The sequence below is a fragment of the Lycium barbarum genome, chromosome 8 (genome assembly GCF_019175385.1).
Source record: "Lycium barbarum isolate Lr01 chromosome 8, ASM1917538v2, whole genome shotgun sequence".
In the NCBI taxonomy this organism is placed as follows: domain Eukaryota; kingdom Viridiplantae; phylum Streptophyta; class Magnoliopsida; order Solanales; family Solanaceae; genus Lycium; species Lycium barbarum.
The window spans coordinates 132,790,453-132,815,065 of record NC_083344.1 but is presented as its reverse complement, the minus strand read 5'-3'; the positions used below and the strand labels follow the sequence as shown (position 1 = coordinate 132,815,065).

At 32.7% G+C, this 24,613-nt stretch overlaps 1 protein-coding gene across 1 annotated transcript; it reads right to left on the bottom strand.

Moving 5' to 3' along the window:
• Positions 1–5,957: 5,957 nt before the first annotated feature.
• LOC132605523 (WAT1-related protein At5g07050-like) lies at positions 5,958–8,660 on the bottom strand. The gene is made up of 7 exons (XM_060318653.1): positions 8,353–8,660; positions 8,195–8,257; positions 7,630–7,746; positions 7,284–7,533; positions 7,033–7,191; positions 6,641–6,792; positions 5,958–6,419 (listed from the first exon to the last, which is right to left on the bottom strand). Exons 1-7 carry the CDS (start codon positions 8,556–8,558, stop codon positions 6,176–6,178), a joined length of 1,191 nt encoding a protein of 396 aa, XP_060174636.1. The 5' UTR covers positions 8,559–8,660; the 3' UTR covers positions 5,958–6,175.
• Between the last annotated feature and the right edge of the window lie 15,953 nt (positions 8,661–24,613).

Here is a 24,613-nt window from a genome sequence, read left to right as displayed (position 1 = left end):
CTTTTCTAGCTAATTCACCATTCACTTATAATAGATGTATTAAGCATAACACTTGCATGATTTCTTGTTAAGTGGAGAGAAGTCCCATTCAAAATTAAATCAAGTAGCATCTCAGTTTAGTATTTTTGGCGTCAAAAAAAAATGTCGAAAATATCTTAACCTACCAGCACTATCCACTTGCCTTTTGAAATTTGACAAAACGCAATTTATTTAGCAAATTAAAATCTTTTCTTTTTCAAAACCTTTTCCCACCACAATAAACGTAGTTTTGTCTTTTTGCGAGATTTTTGCAAACAAATGGACATCCCCGAATATAGAAGTAACCCTTTTGTAAAACTACAAATAAAAGACGTCTCACGTCTCTCTAACAACATTCAAAATCTTGAGATGATGTCTTGATTTTGTTTTTAATGCATCATTTAATTAATTAGAAATTAGATTGAATGACACGTGCTGAAGAAAAGGAGGTAATGAACTAATGATATACAAGAAAGAAATGGAAATTAATGGAGAGATCAGTGATGACACTAACCTTCAACAAGTTAATTTTATCCTCCGTTACATTTTTTGCTCAAAAATGTTCTTGTCATGATGTTTTTGGCTCAAAAATATTCTCGTCCTTACGTTTTTGGCTTAAAAATGCCCTCTATCTATCCAAATAGCTCAAAAATACAACAAAAATTCAGACCAGCCGAATCTATAGTCAAGGTGATAATACAGGAAGCATGTTATAGATGATACCATGATGTGAAGCTGAGAAGTAGGATAGAAGCAATGAATCACGAAAAGTTTTACTATGTGTGAGGTATGCCATGTCATATTTGTGTGAGGGTGTCTATTAATTGACAAGTGCACAGTGGGTCCTACATTTTTACTCTTTTCACTAGTGACCTTTCATTTTCTCTTCACATGCCACGCTACCACCTTGGAAAATTTATTGTGCTTCTTTTTTTTTTTAGTATATATTCAGTGATATATCTTTGTGAAGATGCGGGAGGCCAAACCAGTTATGTTTAAACACTTTGTTGGTCCAGTTTATCGGTTAACCAGTTTTTGCACAGCTCTAGATTCAGGGTCTACTTATGTAAAGCACCAACAACTCCATGCTGTGTGGTTTTTAATTAAAAAAAAAAACTTTTCGAAGTATCCTAAATTTCATCTTTAGTTATCAGTTTTTTAATTTAAAACTTTTTTTAAGGCCAAATATTTTCTTTTAAGGTAGTTCGGAGTTTAACTGAATTATTAAGAAGAAATTGAAAAATTGGATAATGAAACGGAAGAATATCTTAAAGAATTTTGATCTGTGTATAATAGAATTGATTTTAGAATTAATGAAAAACAGAAAATGAGAAAGGAAAAGGGTTTAAAAATTAATGAAAACAGAAAATGAGAAAAAAGAGGAAAAGAGGAGATAGAAATTGAAGAGGACGAAAAAGAACGAGGATGAGAGGATAAAGTGGTAGGCCTCGCATTATAATTCAATTAAATAGTCCCTCACACACCATGTCATACATATGCCTCTCCCATGGTAAAATTTTTTTCAATGAATCACTATCCATAGGTGATTAGGTGATAGTAGGTATGATGAGCCCTGTGCATTATGTAGTAGGTAAGTAGAGAAGACTAAGGAGTTGGTAAGTAGGGTGAATGTGGTTGAAAAACTGGCAATAGGACATGTCTGTTAGCCAGGTTTGAAATTCTATTTGTGCTGTACAGTTACACTTGGTAATGAATATAAATAGTTACCAAAAAAAAAAAAAAACTCACAAATACCCCTGTTAGTACGGCTTCCCCAAAACAAGGGGTAATTGGCCAATTTAGCTCTTGAACTATTGAAATGGGGCAGTTTTTGTTGGAAATATTATGAAAATCACCGAAAATACTTGATCATGAAAACTGTAGAGAATTGTTGAAAGCTTGAGGTGTGTCAAAGGTAACTTCCTTAAGGATATTTCACTCGGTATAGGTGTATCTCCATAATTCAACAAGCTCTTCTAGTATAAAACTAAGAGCCAGAATCTAACAAAGATTAAATATATTATAAAACCTAGCAAAAGAAAATGAGAAGAACGAAAAATGTTTGGCTCTTGAGATCTATCTTCCAAATGAAAGGACTAGCTAGATCACATACAAAAACCACCTGGATAAAGCATCCAAAAGTTGTCAGGTAAATAAAGAGAAGGATACAGTCCATAACTTACAACAACAACAGCCCAGTGAAATCCCACACCGTGGGGTCTGGGGAGGGTAGAGTGTACGCAGACCTTACTTCTACCAAGGTAGGACGGCTGTTTCCGAAAGACCCTCGGCTCAATAAAAATATAAAAAGAGGTCAGATAAGGCAAAGAGATTTAAAGCAATATGGAAATGAAGTAACGCAAGCGACACAGATAACATAGAATAATCAAAGCACAAAAAATAACAGATAATAGCATAAATCAGAGCGCAAGAAATTATACTACGATAATGCGACTACTAATAAGACAGGATAATGAGACTATCTACTAGCCTTCTACCCTAATTTGGGTCATCCAAACCCTCCTATCTAAGGTCATGTCCTCGATAAGCTGTAACTGGGCCATGTCGTGTCTAATTACCTCTCCCCAATACTTCTCCGGCCTACCCCTACCTCGTCTGAAACCATCCATGACCAACCTCTCATACCTCCGCACTGGGGCATCTATGTCTCTCCTCTTCACATGCCCAAACCATCTCAATCTCGCTTCTCGCATCTTGTCTTCCACCGAGGCCACTCCCACCTTGTCCCGAATATCCTCATTCCTAATCCTGTCACTCCTGGTGTGGCCACACATCCATCTCAACATTCTCATCTCGGCAACTTTCATCTTTTGAACGTGAGAGATCTTAACTGGCCAACACTCCGCCCCATACAACATAGTCGGAAATAACTTATGATTATGAAAAGGTAAATGCTACTAATAAGATTTGGAGCAAATGTCAAGGCTAACGTTAGAATAAAAGGTCTGTTACCAACAAAATAAAGGCTCCATTATAATTAGCAATTGTCTCTTAATGGGTAAATGAGTAAAGAGTACTCATTGTAAGGTATTATGGCACATTAATTTTGCGGAGGATGAATTTGGACATGAATTTGTGAGATACCAAATTATTCTTCCAATAGCTTTGCCATCCATGTTCAGGACAAGTGCTCTTGATTGTAAATACTTGAGCAAAACCTTATATTGGAGATTATGAAATTAATTTGATATCAGTTGATAGTATTAAAAAAAAAAAAACTAGAGAGGTGTATTAGATAACTAAAAATGTATGTGTTCAGTACATACTCAAATATTAGCATATATTCACCTGTTTTTTCCTCCCATCTTGTATACTTCTTTTTCATGAAAGACAGTTTCATATTCTTTCGCTTATCTATCAACAGGTGAAGCTGATAGCAGCATGAAAATATGCCAAAATAATTTCATTCGATAAGAAACAGAAAAATATAGTAACACGTATCCAGAAAAGTTTTTAAAACTTAATGGAATCAAAGAAAAACCCTGATCAAAAAGTTACTGATAAGTCATAGTATTAAAAAAAGTAGAAAATAGAATATGAGAATATTATGTTTGGTATTTTGTCATACCATCTTCTCAGCAGCCAAACAGTTAACAAAGTATAAATTTTATACAACAACATGTGCAAGTGAATCAATAATTTTTTTTTTCTTCTCTCTTCTCTTCTTTCTGTGTATAAAAATAATTAAGGTGGATTAGATTCTAATGCAAAGTGAGAGAATTTTATTTGTTCTTTGAGCTCAAAACCTGAAACTAATCCAAAGAATTAGAATCATATTTCATTTCCATAAATCTTAAAAATTTGTGGACAAATGGAAGACGTGAGAGTTTATATCATGATATGATGCGACCTTATAAAGGTTTGTTTTCTAAATCATAATTTCAATAAATATTTATAGCAGAAAACAATTAATTACCTCAAATAATTAGCGGTTTTTCCTTATTCATCACTTTGAATATATATGATGTGACAAATCAAAGGTCTATTGCTGATTGAGATACGGAGTAACCTAAAAGGTTGTTTCATATATATCAGCAATTTTGTTACATCTAAACAAAGCGGATGCTTCTTTTCTTATTCTTTTTTACTTTCTTTTTAGTATTATACAAAGAAAAAGCTTTTGATGAATCAAAGAGGTGGTATTTTACCTAACTACATAACAAAAACAATTGACCCTTTGTTTTTTTTGTTTTTTTGTTTTTTTTGGTAGTGTTGTGAATGGATATTGTTGGAATTTCGAGTTGCATAAGCAAAGATTTGTTGTCCCATAACATAGATATAATTTTGTTGCTTTTGTCCATTGGACTCCAAGATCTATTCCAGTTTAGCTTTGTGAAAGTGCCTTCATTAATATATCACTGGAATTTTCTTTATTAAAATGCATGGAATTATTGGTGTTGGGGAATGGAATTTCTTAGGTTACACGAAATGGGATCTTTCCAGCCAGCTTGCAACATTACTACTTTTTCTGTCTAAATGCAATTTATCTTTTCTGCATAACGACGAGTAAATTGATTTTGTAGCCCTTTATAAATTTAATTTTAACTTGAGTAGAAAACAATTAGATTTATCGTGATTATGCATATGCTTACCCACAACGACTGGGGCGAAGTTAGAGTTCTAGTTACGAGTTTGACAGAATTCAATAGCAATTTTAACTTGAGTAGAAACCAATTAGATTTATCATGATTCTCCATATACTTACCTATAATGGTTGGGGAGAAGTTAGAATTATAGCTACGAGTTTGACAGAATTCAATGGCTTTGGTAAAAATTAATCCTGCTTTTGTGTTTAAAAATTCACTTAATATATATTAATATGTATGAATAAGTTATTTAGAATCCAGTAAACTATTTTTTAAAATCCAAAATTCATTAATTTGAAATTTTAGTTCCACCTCTTGGAGTGCTCTAACTCTTGTGACGTGTAAAAAGCTTAAAGCTTGATGCCTACTCCCACTTACCATTTAATGTGGCATACATTTGTTTTGAGGTACCAAATATAATATAGAGACAAAGAAATGGAATTTAGAGTGAAAAGGTCATTTAAATCCGTAATTGCACAGATATCAGCTTGTCTTTTATTAACTTGCAACTAGTTTAAATGTAGATAACTTTATGGCCAACTCCATCATTTTCTAAAAGAGCTATGTTTTTCTCATCTGTCTATTGCTTGTAAGTAGTAACTGTTTTGAAGTGACAACCACAATTAAAAGACACCATCATTTAAATTTTTTTGTGAAATTCATGGTTGAATAGTTTCACGAGATATGACAGAACATTTTCAAGTGGTACACTCTCATTTATAGACGCCTCTCTCCTGTTTTAGATTCCTTGTTTCACACAAATAGTAGCAATTTTGGTTGTGTCAATACAGAGGAAATAACTATATTTACATACTTTCAAATCTAAAATGAAAAGATAAAAATATCTTGGTTTTTTTCTTTCTTCCTGAGTTTCTTAGGACCCTTTGTCATCAATATGATCGTCTGATCAGTGTGAATGCATATTATGTTACTATAATAGACTGTTCTTTAAATTGTGCCCTTAACATAGAGAAAAAAATGATAATGCAATGCTTGTGACGCATTAAGTAAATTAAACAGAAACTAATTGGTTTGAATTATAACGGATCGATCCCGTCCTTGGAAGCCATCTGTTATAACTTTCAGGCCTTTCCAGTTTCTTTTCATTGAGCTTATATTTACGGCTTTTCTATATCCATATGACATGGTATGATTTTAATTTCGAATTTCGACAAGCTTTCGAGCTTGGGTTTGTGTGAACTGTGAAGCATGAGAATATAGCAAACTTCGTTGCTCTTGTGACCCTGCCTTGTTGCGTTATGATTTAACCAAATTATCATTTTTTTCTTTAAAACTGAATTTGATTGAATCAGAGCATACAATGGAAACCTTGCCGTATAATTTCAATATTCTCCAGAAAAACGAGCTCAAATTTTTTCATAAAATACTCCGGAACTAATATATATTAGACAACGCCGAAAAATTACATAACAACTCCATTATTTTCCCATTACATAAAAAGGGAATACAGCAAAATACGCATAAAAGGGTAGATTAAAATTGCCCCTCATAAACTTTTATTCTCCTCTCTTGAATTCTTTCTGCTTAAATCAAGCTTTTGGAGCTTCCTTAGACAACATGGGGGGCTGTGACATTGGAACACCAATGGCTACCTCACTTGTTTGCATTTCTATGTCATTTACTTTGTCTTCTGACATCATCATTTGGTTATTCTCTGTAACTCCCTTCACTGGTTCAAGAATTGCACCCTCAATTTCCTTCTCTTGGTACTCCTTGTATTTTCCCCATAAAACTGAATATAGCCCTGCTACAATTAGCACTGCTCCAAGCACACTGAAATCCAAATAAAAAAAAATGCAAAACAAAGGTTCAGTTTAACATAGTTTAAGAAAGAAACAAAGATTTCTGACAAGTGTAATAATATTTCTATGGCTATAAGAAAATGTTCCATTAAACGACAAAAATTAAAAGTGAAATTTTTCCAAAGACAGAAAGGTGTCATATTACGGACAAAAAAACATGTAAAATAGATAAAGAGAGTATGAGATAATTACCCTCCAAGATAGATTTTCTCAGCAAGAATGAAAGAGCCCATGATGGCAACAATGATCATCATCAAGGGACTAAAAGCAGTCACAAAGACAGGCCCTCTTTTCTCCATTACAAGACCTTGAACATAGTATGCAAGGCTTGATGATACAATACCCTGAAATTTTATAATAACAAATCATAATTATATTCTTAACAAGTTCCTTCATTTGGGGGCTTGATTTTTTTTTTTTTTTAAAATAAAGGGTGGCGGTGATACACGAACACAGGACATATTAAAGTGTATGGCCAATTCATCTAAGAACCTAACCTGCTAGGGGGAGCACACTTTTATGTACTTAATTATATTCTCAACATTCTGACAAGTAAGGGTTGAGGAATAAAGAAAGAAATATACAGCATAGGCAGCAGCAAGAAGGTTCATGTCAAAACCAATAGCCCAAGCAGAGGGTTTGTGCTCCATCACTAAGGTGACAGCAATAGATTGTAGAGTTCCCATGAAGCAAACAAGTGTAGTTAGAGACAGAGGAGCAGTGTACTTCCTCATTGTAATTGCCTATTAACAAACAAATATTTTTTAAATTGTCAGTACACAGAACTTAAACTCGTCTTAAAAAAGGAGAGATGAGTTTTAGGTGTTTTTCAAACCTGAAGTATAAAGAAAGAAGCCCAGGCAAAAGTGGCTCCAATGAGAAGCATTGAACCTTTGAACCAATCTTTATCAGTTGCTTCATTGGCTTGAGGAACATTAGAAGTATTTGTGTGAACATTATTTGACCATACCAAATTAATAACATGTCCTTTGTACAATGTCATTAACATGGCTCCAGCCACTGTCACAATTGTACCTATCACCTTTGCTTGGCATCTCAACTTTTTAATATGCACCCTCTCCATTCTACATTCAAATTTTTATTCGTTAGTACCAAATTTTGAAGAAAAAAACACAAAAAGAATAATTGGAATATGCAGAATATTTTAACATAATATTTACCTGCAAAGGACAGCCATGACAAATGTCATTGCAGGAAGCATGTTGCTCATGGCACATGAGAATGTTGGAGATGTAAACTTAAGTCCAGCATAGTAGAAGTTTTGATCAATCACTGGCCTGTTTGAATCAAATGATATAAAGATTTAGAATCTTTTACATATGTAGAAAGAGTATATCCAAGATTTTTTATATTGTCAGTATAGTTAAACTTATGGATTATGATAGCAGGTTAGTTACATTATTTTTTTTACCATGTTACAATGATTCCTGCTTCATCATCGAGAATTACCTATCATTACATTTTAAGCGATGTGATTATATAAATGTATTGATTGTTCCGTTCGCGTATGGAACTTAAACTCATGTAAAATAATTCAAGATTTGAGTTTTATGAATAGAAGGATAGATCATACTAGAAAATCACTATTTTCCAATGGAAACTTTTCCATATGAATTTGGCTCGTCAGTAACGTTTTTCCTCCGAAACCCTTTACCGACGAGCCAAATTCCGAGGGAACACCCGTCGGAAATTAGTCATTTTCTGATAGTTAAGAGAGGCACTCACCCTAGAAGACCCAATACAAATATTTGCAAGAACATCATGAAAGTCATCTTTGGTCTGAGTTTTCTGTAACAAATAAAAAAAGACAATAAGCAATAAATAATCAAGAATGGTAACATAAGTTAAAGGACCTTTTTTTTTTGGTGAAAATTAATTACTACCTTTCAAGAACAAGAGCAAAAGGAGCAATGGCTAAAGTAGCAAAGGCATGTCTATAAACAACCAAAACATAATGACTCATTCCTCCATTAAGGGAAACTTTGGTTATAACATTCATCCCAGCATAACCAAATTGCAAAGAGATCATTGCTATGTAAGGCTTTGCACTTTGGAAGAAACTGCTTAAACATCCTCCTTTATTTTCCATAATTTCACTTTTGTTAATGATGTTTGGAGAATTAAGAGAAGAACTCAAAGGGAAAAAGGAGGAGAACACTTAAGAGGAACTACTTGTGTTTTTCCTAAGGAAATGAAGTGAGGGACCAATGTATTTATAGACAACATTGGCAAAAGGCAAGGACATTTTTGTTATCCATATAGTGGATTAAGAGAAATAAATAAATTAATTATGAGTTTTACGCGTGTGAGAATGTGCTCTCTCTCACCTGTGAGTCTAATTTGCACTCTCTTTTACATGTCATGTATCCATATTGGTATATTTATAAACATGGGATGCGAGTAAGTTTTTAGTATATATAGTGTGTATACAGGATTTAAGTTTTACATACTAGCTAAACAATTTTTTTTTTTCACACAATGCCAGGTTACTAAGTCAGCTATAACATATGAAAGTTAATATAAGATACTTCCTCCTCCATTCCAATTTATTCTGACGCCCATGACGTAAGGCGGACTAATGAGGATGGTCATAGAGAAGGACTAGCAAGCTTCTAAGTTGGGAAGCTTCTGAAAAAGAGGTGCATATAATATCTTAGGCGAATTTTCAGATTGGAAAGAGAGAGGAAAGTGAATAGTTTTATAAATCATATCATAAGTTCATATGGTGTGCGCTTTTGTAAACTCGATGATGGCGTAGCTCGAGAGATAATCATGTGACGTCTATTGACCCAGCGAACAATACATACGGTATGCTTGAATCGTGACATTTAGGTGGTGGAGTTTGACTTGAAATAGATTTTGTTTAAGAAAGAAAGAAGAATATCTTATTAAATGTTAACGTGCCATATAGAACATTTTGTGGCTATAGAACTACGTCAAAATAAAATTATTTTCGTGTAAAAAGACTGATAACATTCTTTTTGAAACAAAATAAGGGTGGAACAGAAAAGATTAGCAATTATTATAGCCCAGAAAATTCTTTTGATGGAACGTATTAAAAGTGTTGAGAGAGTCCCACTAGGGGAATTTTGCTAAAGAAATTCTGGTTTTTTCTCTCATATATCCTCCTAGTGGTATAAAGTGATTTGAATACTACCAAAACGAAATTTAAAGGTAAATTTTTTAGTGCTATGCTGATGCAACATTTAATCAAATGGGATATGGTGGTGAGACCCTATTTTAACATGGACCCCACCAGTGCTATCGTCACTAAAAAATGTGGCATCTCGAAGCCGTTGATCGGTCGGAAACTGTGGTGGCATACATCGGACTTTCAATAGTGGTACTATTATTGTTACCATAAATAAATAGTTGTGGTTTTTAAAGATTATGAGATTTGCTGGTGTAAACTAAAGTACTTTAGTTAGTGTGCCAGTTGCTAATCACTTATAGTGTTTGGTTTTAAATTTCCTATTATATTGCATGAATAATAATCCAATAATAGAACGACATGAGACTAATCTACATCTTTGATTAACCCGTCTTTTTATTTGTTGATAAAATAGTGTACGTTCCCACAAATAATTATATTGTGTGGCTTAGCCAATAAGTGTTTTGACAGCATTGGATGAAAACGATAGTACTTCTAGATAGGAGTATTTTTAGAAATCATAATAGGCGGTTGGCTATTTGGTTTCTCCAAATACTGATACTTGGTTTCTCCAAATACCTTACCTCTACTTTTACTGCATAAGCAAAATTTTTTGATTTATTACATGGAATATATTGTAACAGGCGCATGAAATGAACGTCATATCTCTTTACAGATTTAATCTGCCTCCCGGGTAAGTATGCTAGTTCTACGCTGAATGAAGTAAATAATAAATATTCATATATCCTTGTTAAATGCATGCCTTTGTTTAATGATCTTATAGGAGTACTTAGGTCTTAGGGTACCTATGCAATACATTTTCAAAGAAGCCAACATTTTGGTCGATATTTTGTCTAAATATATAACTGTAATAGCTTGGATATTGCTGTCCTACTGCATTTTAATTTCCTGTCTTCGTTTGTATATGGCATTATGACTACTCTCTCATTGACTCTTCAAATCAGGTACTGAGGACAAGGCTCACATTATTTGTGATTTTTAGAATTTTATGTTCTATCATTTTTTTTTATTTTTTATTTTTGCTTTTTGGCAAAAGAAAAGATGAGCTTAGCTACAAGAAAACACGAGAAATTGTAAGATGAGATATAAGGGATCCGGTTCCTATCCATTACCTTCTCTCTCCATTTCGGCTAATACACATTTAGATAACAGACATGTGTTCTATTTAATTTTTAAATGTTAAGATTTTATTACACTAACAAATATCATAATCATAGTTAAGTGAATAATTTTTGGAAAAGTACGCTCCAACTTTGGAAAGAAAAAGATATTCCCCAATTTTTGATACCTATTAATATCATTAATTTCATCTTATATAACAATATTTAAATTTTAAAATTGTAGAACATGAACCTCATAATGTGTTTGTTTAGTCTGATAAACAATAATCTTCAAAAGCATTTTTGGTTTTTAACAATGTTTCTTTTCACAAAAAAAAAAAAAAAAAAAAAAAAGAAGAAGAAGAAGAAGAAAAGATTAAAGAATATTCTTAAAAAATCAAAACGGATTTTTTGTTTTCCTTCAAAACGGCTGATGACCTCTCGCCTCTTCTTTTTCTTTTTTTCAGTTATTTTATTTTATGGTATTTGCCAACATTGATATTTTTCCCCTTTTTGTTTTCTCAACATAATGTTTCAAAATGGCTACCAGATTAGCTGCAAAGCATGCTTTTCATTCCTTTTGGCACAACAAAACAAAGCAGTAATACGGGAGAAAGTGGTTAAGTAAGGCCATAGTTAGAATGGTGAAATTGGTTCCGAATAAAAAATAGAGCAAGCAGGGAAGGCAAAAACTATGACATTGGAATCTGCTTCAAGGTAAGCCCCACTCTACTGAATTGGAGAATCCAGAACACATATCAAAGAGTGCTTCAATGGCAGTGGGGATAGTGGTACAAAAAGTCATACATTTTAACATTTAAATATTATTATATAAGATGAAATAAATGATATTAATGGGGACCAAAAATTGTGGGGAATATCTTTTTCTTTTCAAAGTTGATGTACTTTTCCAAAAATTATTCACTTAAATATGGTTATGGTACTTGTTAGTGTAATAAAATCTTGACCCTTAAAAATTAAATAGGACACATGAATCTTATCTAAATTTGACTTGCCGAAATGGAGAGAGAGGATAACGGAGAGGAGCCGGATCCGATATATGGTTGGATTTTCACCACACCTTTTAAACATATTTTTACTTGACTCGCCCCAAAAATAATAGGGAAAAAATGAAGGAAGAATATATCTCTACCTTACATGCAAGTGGAAGATGATTCATATAATTAATTAGTAGGAATACAGTTCTGATTCGTTAAATCTTCTAAAACTAATATTTAAGCTAAAGAATTATATTGGTTAATTAGTGCATGCTGATGGTAAACATTAAAATATATTGTGACTGTGACATTTTAATTTACAAGGGTATGATATCATAGTTGTGTTACATTCTACTACTACAACTATCTTTGCCTATTCACTTTCTATCCAAATTAATGCTCATCATATAGATTCCATACTTGGTAAATCTATGATTTAAAATTTCATTACATCATGATTTCATTAAATTCAAATCTGTTGATTATGAATTTATGGTATCTCCATTGGCAGGTGATTGTACTAATCAACATCATCCAACTAATTAGAGTAAGTTACTAAGTAAGTAAGTAGTAAATACATAAAGTAAGTAAATAAATAAGAGTTGGATTAGTCCTTGACATAAATATTTGCTGAACTTTTATTAAAGTGTGTCAATGACATTTTCAGACAACTTTAAGTAGTTAACTTATGTGTTCAATTATGTATCATTCTGTAATTCCGACATATTCTTCTTCTATGGACAATAACGAATGATACATTAAGATCGAATTTAATTAAGCTCATGGTTACATAATTTCGAGTCATTTATAAGTCTTAATAACTCTATCAAGATAGGTTCTGGAACCCAAAAAAAAAAAAAAAGTAGGACAATTAACCAAAAACATTAACAGCCATGTATAATTAGCTCATGTGACACAGATCTAGTACTCTAGCAAATAGAGGCATAGGGATTTAAGCCTTTTGCCTTTAATTTTGTCTCTCTAATTTTATTTATTTCATGTCCTGTTGACTTCCCATTTCATTGGGGTGCTGTTTATTTCAGCCCATATAAATCTGTACCATAGAGATCTTTTCACGGATGAGTGATATAATTGAGTCCGGAGCTTAAATGACATAAATTTGTCACAAAAAAATCAAAAGGGGTCGCCCTTTCCACAATAAACCAAAAGGAGTTTATCGTGTCGGGGGCAACGTTTTACAAAAAAAAAAAATTGTCAGATCGGAATTAAAAAAAAAAAAAATTGTCAAGCAAAACGTTGGTCACCCAACATTTTACAAACTAAAGGTTTTTTTTTTTTTTTTTTTTTTTCAGATGAGGCACCTTTTGATTTTTCCCTTTTAAAATTTCAATGAAGCTTCTTTTTAATTCAAACATACACCACAAGTCATACAATAATTAACTCAAACAAATATGCTAACTCTAACCTTTCATACAATAATTTAAAATGCGTTTTCTAATATGTGAACATAAAAAAATATATTAAAAATATAAATTAAATAAATGTCACACATTATCTGAATAGTAAATGTTAAATTAAATATGTAATTAAACACCACAAGACATATTATATAATTATTATAATAAAGACAGCAACATATTCTTGGAAGATTACATAAGAAAACAACGATCGTACAACTTAGGCAAAAACATAAAAATCAACAAGCAACAACAACTACTGATTTCTATCGGGGCATCGATTCTTGTTATGACCTGTTTGCTTGCACGCTACCCCGATAGAAATCAGTAGTTGTTGTTGCTTGTTGGTTTTTATGTTTTTCCCTAAGTTGTACGATCGTTGTTTCCTTATGCAATCTTCCAAGAATATGTTGTTGTCTTTATTATAGTAAATATATACTATGTCTTGTGGTGTTTAATTACGTATTTAATTTAACATTGACTATTCCGATAATGTGTGACGTTTATTTAACTTCTATTTTTAGTATTTTTTTTTTATGTTCACATATTAGAAAACGCATTTTTAATTATTGTATGAAATGTTAGAGTTAGAATATTTGTTTAAGTTAATTATTATATGACTTGTGGTGTATGTTTGAATTAAAAAAAAAAAAAAAGCTTCACTGAAATTTTAAAAGGGAAAAATCAAAAGGTACCTCATCTTCATAAACAAAAACAAACAAAAAAACAAAAAAAAATTATTTAACATTTACTATTCATATAATGTGTGATGTTTATTTGACTTATATTTTTAGTTTTTTTTTTTTATGTTCGCATATTAGAAAACACATTTTAAATTATTGTATAAAAGGGTAGAGTTAGAATATTTATTTGAGTTAATTATTATATGACTTGTGGTGTATCTTTGAATTAAAAAAAAAAGCTTCACTAAAATTTTAAAAGGGAAAAATCAAAAAGTATCTCATCTTTAAAAAAAAAAAAAAAAAAAAAAAACAAAACAAAACAAAACAAAACTTTAGTTTGTAGGTGACCAACGTTTTTGCAAAATCTGATTTTGTAAAAGGTTGACCAGCCAACGTTTTGCTTGACAATTTTTTTTTTTTTAAATTCTGATCTGACATTTTATTTTTTTTGATAAAACGTTGCCCCCTCCACGATAAACCCCTTTTAATTTATTGTGGAAAGGGCAACCTCTTTTGGTTTTTTTGTGGCAAATTTATGCCATTTATGCTCCGGACTCGATATAATTAGTGGAATCTATGAAGGAATCCATGACTGAGTTTATGGAACTGTATTTGAATTATAATAACAATTGATCATCAATCAAATAGCAATATTATCACGATGAACCAGAGAGATTTCAACACAGAGGATAACACCACCAAAGTTGTTCAATCATTAAACCAATTATCATGGGCGGAGCCACCTTAGGCGAAGGGTGGTCAAGATCACACCTTTCGCCGGAAAATTACGTGATGTACATAGTTTAAATATTAGCTATTATTAGTATATATATTTCATTTTGCTCACCCTTAACAAAAGTGTGAAGAAAATTTGCACATCCTTCGTCAAATTCCTAGCTCCGCCACTGCCAATTACATAGAAATAGTAGTAATAAGAAAATCTTGCAAATAATATATAGTAAATATAGTGATTTCCTCTCTCCAATAGATGCGGTGGTGAGATGAATGAGATTAATTCGAAGATCTCGAATTCGGATCTTTGAATGGTACAACAATTTCTTAGGATCGCTTCCTCCGTAAATTGATCATATCTGATGCGCATCTAAATTAGTCGGACTATCTAGTAAATTTTAAATATAAGATTGCCGTTATAAATAAAAAAGTATATAGTGATTGACGTGTAATTAGCAAGATGATGTCATCATTCCTGAATAGTTCAAACATGTGAAAACGTTTTTCTGTGTCGTAATCATCATGGCCAGAGAATTAAGAAATTCAAGAGTGACAACAATTTTTCAGTGTAATATGCGCATTTTCAAACTTACTCCATACACTATGCGGTCCGGTTAAGCACCTAGGCTTAATCGGCCCAGCTGCAGGTTAGTGCCCTTGGTCGAGCAGGGCACTAACATGCAACGGAACTGGTTCTTAGCTTGGTGAGCTCAACCGGACTAGGTTGGTCAATTTTTTTGTTTTTTATTTTTATTTTTAACTCTTAATATTATATTTATCTGGATCCTACAGAACAATGATGATACTGAACTTTGTAAGAATAATTGCTTCCGTGGTCTCGGGCTCTCGGCTAGTTGGAAGGTAACGTAAAGGTGTGAGTGGAAGACACCAAAACTTTTTAAAAGAATGTTAACTTGTTTTAGTCTACAACATCAATTCGTTCAATTTATTTTAAAGAAAGTTAACGTGATAAACTAGTTGCTTACTCCTCCTCATTTAACTTCTCAACTTTGAACACTGATGGATCTGTTTGGAAATTAGAGGAAACTGAGAGCGGTTTTACATCAAAAAGAAGTGAGAAAACTGATGGATTGTTTCAAAAGACTGATAATCTTTTAGATTATAACACTTCTTTAAGATACGACAAGATCGTCATCAATTGAATTTAAAAGTGACGTGAATAACGACTCTTCTACAAAGAGATGCATTCACCTAAGAAAATGATGACCGGTTGGTACCTCAATTATTTCACTCGTGCTACTTAAAAAATATATCTTTAATATTATTTCACTCTTGATATTAAGAAAATAATCCTCTAATACTATTTTACACATGGTACTCTTGACGTTTTCACAAAAAAAAAAAAAAAAAAAAAAAACTCCTTTAATGTCATTTTCACTTCAATATTAGTACAAATTATGTAGGTTGGAGCTGCTTCACTTAGAGCCTGTTTGGATTGGCTTATTTTAAGTATTTTCAAATCAAAATAGTTTTTAAGTATTTTTATAGTGTTTGATAAGATAAAAAAAATGCTTTAAGTACTTAATTTTTAGTCAAAATAACACGAATAAATCAAAAATTATAAATTAGGATTTCTAATGTATAGCTTACGGCTTATAAGCTCATTCAAACATGGTTCTTAGAGGAGATGACAACACTACGTAGAAATAATGTAATTTGCAGAAGCTATGAAATATTTGTTTATGATGACACACCTCGCAGATTTTTTTGTCAATAGAAGAAGCAATAAAATACTTGGTTCATTATGAGGACACATCGCAGATTTCTTGGCCAAAAAAAGAGCTAGACTTCTACACCTCTGTTGCCAGCTCGATTTAGCACTGTTCTTCAACAAAAAGTACTACTGAATAAGGGGTCGTTTGGTGGGAGTTCGTTTGGTAGGAGGATAAGTTATCCTATATAGATAAGATTAAGTGGGATAAGATGGGATTACTATCCCCACCCTTTACGTGGGATTACTAATCAGACCTTATCCCACCTTTTATCCCATCTACATGGAATTGAATGGGATATCAAAAAAATTATCCCACCAACCAAACATAGGATTAATTTCAATTCCATTGGATTAATAATTCAGCTCATCTTATTCCTCCTACCAAACGACCCCTAAGAGTTTATAATTTCTATACATCACAGTATTAACGATAGTATTGCGATGTATATAAATTTTACACTATCAGACAAAATTAGTAGCTTAATAAATTAGATATGTAATCTGATACAATTATATTGTCAAGTTATCCGTATACATAAATTGAATTCCTTACATATAATGATGGTCTCTTTTGCTTAGTTACGTATATTTTGTTGAAAAGTAATAAAATCCGCACCTACATCCTGTGGTTCTGATTTAATTTAAAAGTAATAAAATCCGCACCTACATTCTGATTTAATTTAAAAGGAAAAGGAAAGAAATTAAAGAAAGTGACTCCATAAGTATCAATTAAAATTAACAATGATTACTTAGTTTCTTGTCGAGTTAAGATTGTAAAATAGAATTGCGTCAGGTTAAATCTATAAAGATCAAAATACCCTCATAAGGGACCTCAAAATTCCAAGATGCAATGTCCATTAAGAAATGAAACTAAGGTGGAGCACCAACACTAAAAAGAGAACAAAAAAAACTAAGAATGGGCATCTAATCAGCTTTCAATAATCATCCTAACAATAATTATAGTACTTGACGCAAAGTCTAATTTATGCCAAACTCTCAATATCTTTTGCACGAAAATGAAATCAAACCATTTAGCTCTTAGAATTTTCTTTTCACACAGCACCAGTCGCTTTAAATGACGTTTGTAGCTCAGCTAGGGTGTGTTTAGTATGGAGGAAAATTTTCCAAAACAAAATGATGATAATTAAATTACACTGCAGTCGGGGAACTCATAAAATATTTATCTAAATCACTATGTCCTAGAGTGAATCTCACATTAACCTCAAGATGTTGGTTTTTAACTAAAAACTAAATGCTTGAGTTTTTATAAAAAGGGCCTCCTTGTGAGAATAAAATCTCTTAAATGAGAATTTTATGTGGCCCACATATTACGGTCACAAATTGTTGGTGATATTGCAATGAAATTACAATTACAATTGAAAAATAAAAATGAAGAAATAAAATTTCTTCGGCTGAGGCGCGGATATCTCGCTCTCTTTAAGGAGATTCAAGCCCACTGTAGCAAATTTACCGGTCCAGCAATAATCTTTCTGACTTGTCCCCTCCAGGATACAACAGCCCGAACACGTCGTATAACTCAACAAACTCTGGACAAGATGTTGAGTCCAAAGCTCCACCAAAGAAGAACACCTTCCTTCAACTAATAAACTCTTTTATTTTTTACTTTCCTCACTTTTTATGAATTCTCCAAAGGATATATATTTTCCTCTCTACTCTCACAAGTTAAGGATTTTTCTCTGTATTTGAATGTATATTATGGAGAATAATAATTCATCCTTTTATAGTGGATGAAAAGGTATAGTAGTCACTTTTTTTTACCTCAAAACCGTGAGAAACATTTACCAAATTTGTTGTTTTGTGGCTGCTACCAATGTGAAAAACATTGGCTGCTACCACGTGAAATGTATGGTCAAAGGATTTACCAAATTTGTTGTTTTGTGGCTGCTACCAATGTGAAATGTATGGTCAAATTTTGTGGGCATTGTAATATTAAAATGCTAAAAAAAAAACCTTACAATCACCCACTCATTTTAATATTAACATAAGAGAGTTTATCAGCTGAAGGTAGATTAATATGCATAATGAAGGTGTGCTCTGTATTGAACCTTCACTTAGTAAAACAATAATCTTTACTCCAGAGCCGTAGTGGTCTCAGACTTGAACTATGACTGCTTTAGGGAAATAAAGAATTACTGCTTACACATAATAATCAAGGTGTTGACATGAGCTTTAATAGCCAGCACATTACGGCCTTGTGCTATTCCAGTTTTCATGAGTGCTTTTGAGAACTAGCCCAATTCTCATAGAAAGCGGCCTACTTCCACACTCACATAGGTGAAATCTCTCAAGAGTGCTTCTGTAACTTAACACCCCACTCATACGAGCTACTGAGTTTCATTAAGAGTTTATAAACTCAACTTCCACAAATTGTTACAGAATAATGCACTTACACCATAGGGAGGGAATAAATAAAATAGTGCATTTTTCTCAACAAGTCATCATATGATTCGTTTTTCCCATTGAACCTGGTTATAGGATCTCTAGTCCCCAGGTTGGGTTTCCTCATATACGACTCATGAATTTATGGGCTTCAATCCCATCCCCCTCGATGTGCTCCAGACCTTTTCTCTTGCCAAGGCCTTGGTTAGTGGATCTGCAAGATTATCACAAGATTTAACATAATCAACGTTAATGGTACCACTTGTCAAATATGATCTCACAGTACTATGTTTCCTCCTTATAGATCTGGATTTACCGTTATAATAACGGTTTTGAACTCTACCAATTGCAGCGGTGCTATCACAATCAATTAAAATAGGAGGAATTGGTTTTTCAAAATAAGGAATTTGAAATAATAAATCTCTTAACCAATTCGCTTCTTCACTAGCTGAAGCTAAAGCAATTAGTTCAGCCTCCATGGTAGAGTTAGCAATAATAGTTTGCTTTTTTGATTTCCAACAAATAGCACCACCTGCCAACGTAAAGATATAACCGGTGGTAGAACAGGAATCACCAGATAAAGTGTTCCAATCTGCATCAGTAAAGCCTTCAAGTACAGCAGGATATTTTTTTATAAAACAAGCCATAGGTTTTTGTACCAACTAAATATTTCATAACTCTCGTTATGGCATGCCAATGTTCACTATCTGGCTTGCTTGTAAACCTGCTAAGTACTCCAACTGCATATGCAATATCAGGCCTAGTGCAATCAGTCATATATCTCAAACTTCCAATTAAGCTAGCATATTCCTTTTGATTTATCACATCATTGTCACTTTGAACAGGAAACAAGTGAACACTTGAATCAAAAGGAGTTATAACATGCTTGCAATCAAGAAAGTTATATTTTTTCAATATTTTCTCAACATAATGTGACTGGTCAAGGAATATTCCATCACATGTTTTAGTAATTTTTATTCCAAGAATTAAATTTGTCTCACCAAGATATTTCATGTCAAAATGGCTTCTAAGAATATTTTTAGTTTCACCAATACCATTCATGTTAGAGCCAAAAATCAATAAATCATCAACATAGAGGCAAACAATAACATGTGAATTATTCCAAGACTTATGATAGATGCACTTATCACATTCGTTTGTTTTAAAACCATTTTCAATCATGCAGGAATCAAATTTCTCATGCCATTGCTTTGGTGCCTGTTTCAAGCCATATAAGGATTTAGTAAGTTTACACACTTTGCTTTCTTGGCCTGCTTCAATAAAACCTTCGGGTTGTTCCATATAAATTTCCTCATTTAGGTCCCCATTTAAAAAAACAGTTTTTACATCCATTTGGTGAATGTGCAAATCAAAAATTGCAGCAATAGCAATTAAAAGCCTTATGGATGTAATTCTAGTTACCGGAGAAAAAGTATCAAAAAATTCTAGGCCTTCTAGTTGTTTAAAACCTTTAGCAACTAGTCTAGCCTTATATTTATCAACAGAGCCATCCGGTTTTAACTTTTTTCTGAGGACCCATTTACACCCAATTGTTTTACAACCCGGTGGTAAATCAACTAACTTCCAAGTTTTATTAGAAATAAGTGATTCCATTTTATCATTTACACCCTCTTTCCAAAAAATAGCATCATGTGAAGATAAAGCTTCTTGTAAATTGAGAGGGTCATTTCCAACATTAAAAACATAAAAATCAGGACCAAAATCTTTTTCTACTCTAGCTCTTTTACTTCTTCTTAACTCAAAATCATCACTTTCTTTATTTTTCAAAACAGAAGTAGAAGAGCTAGGTAGTGACAAAATATTTTCATTAGTCCTATGACCCCTACTATTTTTAGAATCAAATGGAAATTTGTTTTCATGAAAAATAGCATCTCCTGATTCTATTAGTATATTATCTTCGAGACTAAAAAATCTATAGGTTGTATTATTTGAAGCATAACCAAGAAAAGCACAAGTAGTAACTTTTTTACCCAATTTACTTATTTTGGGATCCATTAGCCTTACATAAGCTAAACAACCCCAAACTCTTAGATATCCCAAATTTGACTTGTGACCTCTCCACAACTCAAATGCTGTTAATTTAGTCTTTTTATGAGGCACACGATTCAACACATAACGGGCAGTTAAAATAGCTTCACCCCAAAAATTTAAAGGTGCACTAGACTCAATAAGCATGGCATTTGTCAACTCAACCAAAGTTCTATTTTTTCTCTCTGCTACACCATTAGATGCAAGAGAGTAAGGTGGAGTAGTTTCATGAATTATTCCCAACGATCTAACAAAAGAATTAAACTCGTTAGACTCATATTCACGGCCTCTATCACTTCTAATTCTTTTTATTTTTCTACCAAACTAATTTTCAACTTCATGGAGATAAATTTTAAAATTTTCAAAAGCATCACTTTTATTTTTCATCAAGAGAACATATGTATACTTGGAAAAATCATCAATAAAAGTAATAAAATATCTATTTCCTCCACGAGTTAAAGTTCCTCCAAGTTCACAAATATCAGTATGAATTAACTCTAATAATTCAGTTTTTCTTTCAACTTGAAAATGAGGCCTTTTTGTGATTTTGGCTTTACTACAAGCTTCACATTTTTCAAAATCATTTTTAATCATTGGGATTAATCCTAAACTACTCATGATTCCCACATAACGATTATTAATATGACACAAACGAGCATGCCAAAAATTAGTGGAAGAAAGCATGTAAACAGAATTAGTAACTTTATTCATCTCAACATTCAACTTAAACATCTTATCACAGGCATACCCCTTTCCCACAAAAATACCTTTTTTCACTATTACATATTAATCAGACTCAATAATTTGTTTGAAGCCTGCTTTATTAAGAAGAAAACTAGACATCAAATTTTTTCTCATGGAAGGAGTAAAAAGTACATTTTTTAGAGTTAACACCCTTCCTGAGGTAAAGCTCAACTCGACATCTCCCTTTCCAAACACTTGAGTAGTGTGAGAATCACCAAGCATGATGATTTTGGGCTCCTCAAATGGAGTATACACTTTGAACCAATCTTTGTCATAGCAGACATGACGGTTTGCACCAGAATTAGCCCACCATCCATCAACATTTTCAACCATATTTATGTCTGTTATCACCGCCACAAGTGGCTCTTCGGTAACGTTCGCCTGAGGTGTAGGACCACGTTTCCGAAACTTGCAAAATCGAGCAATATGCCCACTCTTGCCACAGACAAAGCATGGTCCTCCATTTTGTGTTTGTTGATTTTGTGTTTGGTTGATACCACCATTATTTTTCTTGGGAAGTCTACTATTATTTTTCTTGAATATTTTCTTCTTAGGCTTCATAGAGGTATTTTTGTTAGCATTAGGAGCAGCATTATTTGAAGTAATTAAATTTACCTTATTTGTGACGGGTTGTAAGTTACTCTCTTCCGTTTGCAAAAGTGCATCTTGGCCCCTTGCTTCTTCCTCCATGCGGATTCGCATTATCAACGTCTCAAGAGAGGTTTCCTTTTATTTGTGGCGCATGGTTTTTTGAAATTCCTTCCATGAAGGTGGAAGTTTATCTATTATGCCACAAACAATAAGGTTATCTCCAATTTTTATATCCTCGGACCTGAGTGCTCCAACGATCATTATAAAATCTTGGGCTTGGTCTACCACTAATTTGTTATCCACCATTTGGAAATAAAAAAATCTACTAGCAGCATATTTTTTCGCTCCAGCCTCCTCGGTATCATATTTACTCTGCAACGCTTTCCAAATTTTCTTTGCAGTAGAGTAAGTTCTATCATAATAATCATAAAAATTATCTGATAGACAATTAAGTAAATAATACCGACACTTGTATGAATCTTCATCATATTTTTTAGTTTTTTCTTGAAGAGAAATAAGTTCTTCATCATTCATGAAAGCGTTGTCTATTTTATTTGGATTCTTCTCAGTTAACACATAAGAAACATTGAGAAGACTTAAGTAGAAGAGTACTTTACCCTTCCATCTCTTAAAATGAGTACCGTTGAACCGAAATGGCTTGTTTAGATCTCCTACTTTGACATCCGCCGATTTTTCAATTGTAGCCATTTGAATCTCCTTAAAATTGTTGGTGATATTGCAATGAAATTACAATTACAATTACAATTGAAAAATAAAAATGAAGAAATAAAATTTCTTCGGCTGAGGCGCGGATATCTCGCTCTCTTTAAGGAGATTCAAGCCCACTGCAGCAAATTTACCGGTCCAGCAGTAATCTTTCTGACTTGTCCCCTCCAGGATACAACAGCCCGAACACGTCGTATAACTCAACAAACTCTGGACAAGATGTTGAGTCCAAAGCTCCACCAAAGAAGAACACCTTCCTTCAACTAATAAACTCTTTTATTTTTTGCTTTCCTCACTTTTTATGAATTCTCCAAAGGATATATATTTTCCTCTCTACTCTCACAAGTTAAGGATTTTTCTATGTATTTGAATGTATATTATGGAGAATAATAATTCATCCTTTTATAGTGGATGAAAAGGTATAGTAGTCACTTTTTTTTACCTCAAAACCGTGAGAAACATTTACCAAATTTGTTGTTTTGTGGCTGCTACCAATGTGAAAAACATTGGCTGCTACCACGTGAAATGTATGGTCAAAGGATTTACCAAATTTGTTATTTTGTGGCTGCTACCAATGTGAAATGTATGGTCAAATTTTGTGGGCATTGTAATATTAAAATGCTAAAAAAAAAACTTACACAAATTATTTACTTTGTCTCCTAAGTAAATGATAATTATTACAGATAATATTTTATTGGTTATGCATATCCAAAAGTTTTCTTGATGGGAGGAAACGTTTTATTAGGAGTCCCTAGGGAACCCATATTTTATGGAGAAGTCCCTAGGGTTAAAGTTATTGCCTAGGAGTCTCTAGCCTACCTATAAATACGCTTGTGACTCCATCAATTCAGTATTCTGAAATTGTGATAGGCATAGGCTAGAAGGCTCTAGGGTTTAGTATTGTTTTAGTGTTACAATTCGGTGGAAGAATAAAGACAGATTTCCACGACACTTGAATAACGAGGCTGAAGTTATGTTCCGATTTAATTTTCCTCTGTGTTGGCTCTGTGTATGTGTTCGAAATACTACATGTGGTATCAGAGCCTTCTTTAGTTATCTTGTTCAGTGTCTCGTCGTGTGATTATAGTTGCAAGAGATCTGGATTATTATATGACTACGGATTCTTATCATGTCTATTTGGATTTTAAAAGTTTTCTTTAATAGAGATACTCTAATTGTTAAACAGAAGGTTTTCCTATTGAAGTAACCCAAAATCGTCAAAGTTTACTCGTTGATTGGGCTTGAATAAAGACAATATTGCAGAAGTGATATATATTAATATCTCTCTGTCTGTTTGCTTTTGCCGTCTGAGTTTTGCCTCTAAAGCTTGATTTTCAGTTGTTGATCAATACGGAATTCTTTTTATTCGGTTGGTCTGATTCTGGTATTTCTTTAAGTATTTTATATATGCTAAGATTTATTAGCAGCAAGTAATATTTCAGATTTCGAATACACCTGATGGTGAGTGTTTTGTATTGCTAATTGGTGGGATATACCGTAAGTTTATGTAGTAATAGTTCATGCCCCAATTAATTGCTTTTGTCCGTGAATAATTTAAGCTTAGTTAATTTTGTTTCCTGGAACATGATTTTAGTTAAAAACAATCAACTTTTGAAATTTCTTTGTAAAGCCACTAAGTAAAGTAGATTTATTCGGAGGTACAGTTCAACCCATTATGCATTAGATTTTAAAACCGGGTTTAATATGTATTTTTGTTTACTGATCTGAGATTTTGTCATGTTAGAAATCAAACACTTGACTTTATATATGTGTTTGTTTACTTGTTAAAGCCTTTG

Excerpts from the sequence above, each read along its gene's own strand:
- LOC132605523 (XM_060318653.1), bottom strand. The coding sequence starts at position 8,558 with ATGGAAAATAAAGGAGGATGTTTAAGCAGTTTCTTCCAAAGTGCAAAG. Across the intron at positions 7,534-7,629 it reads GTCATGGCTGTCCTTTGCAG|AATGGAGAGGGTGCATATTA; the intron begins GTAAATATTATG and ends ATTTGAATGTAG. Across the intron at positions 6,793-7,032 it reads TTCTTGCTGCTGCCTATGCT|GGTATTGTATCATCAAGCCT; the intron begins GTATATTTCTTT and ends ATAAAATTTCAG.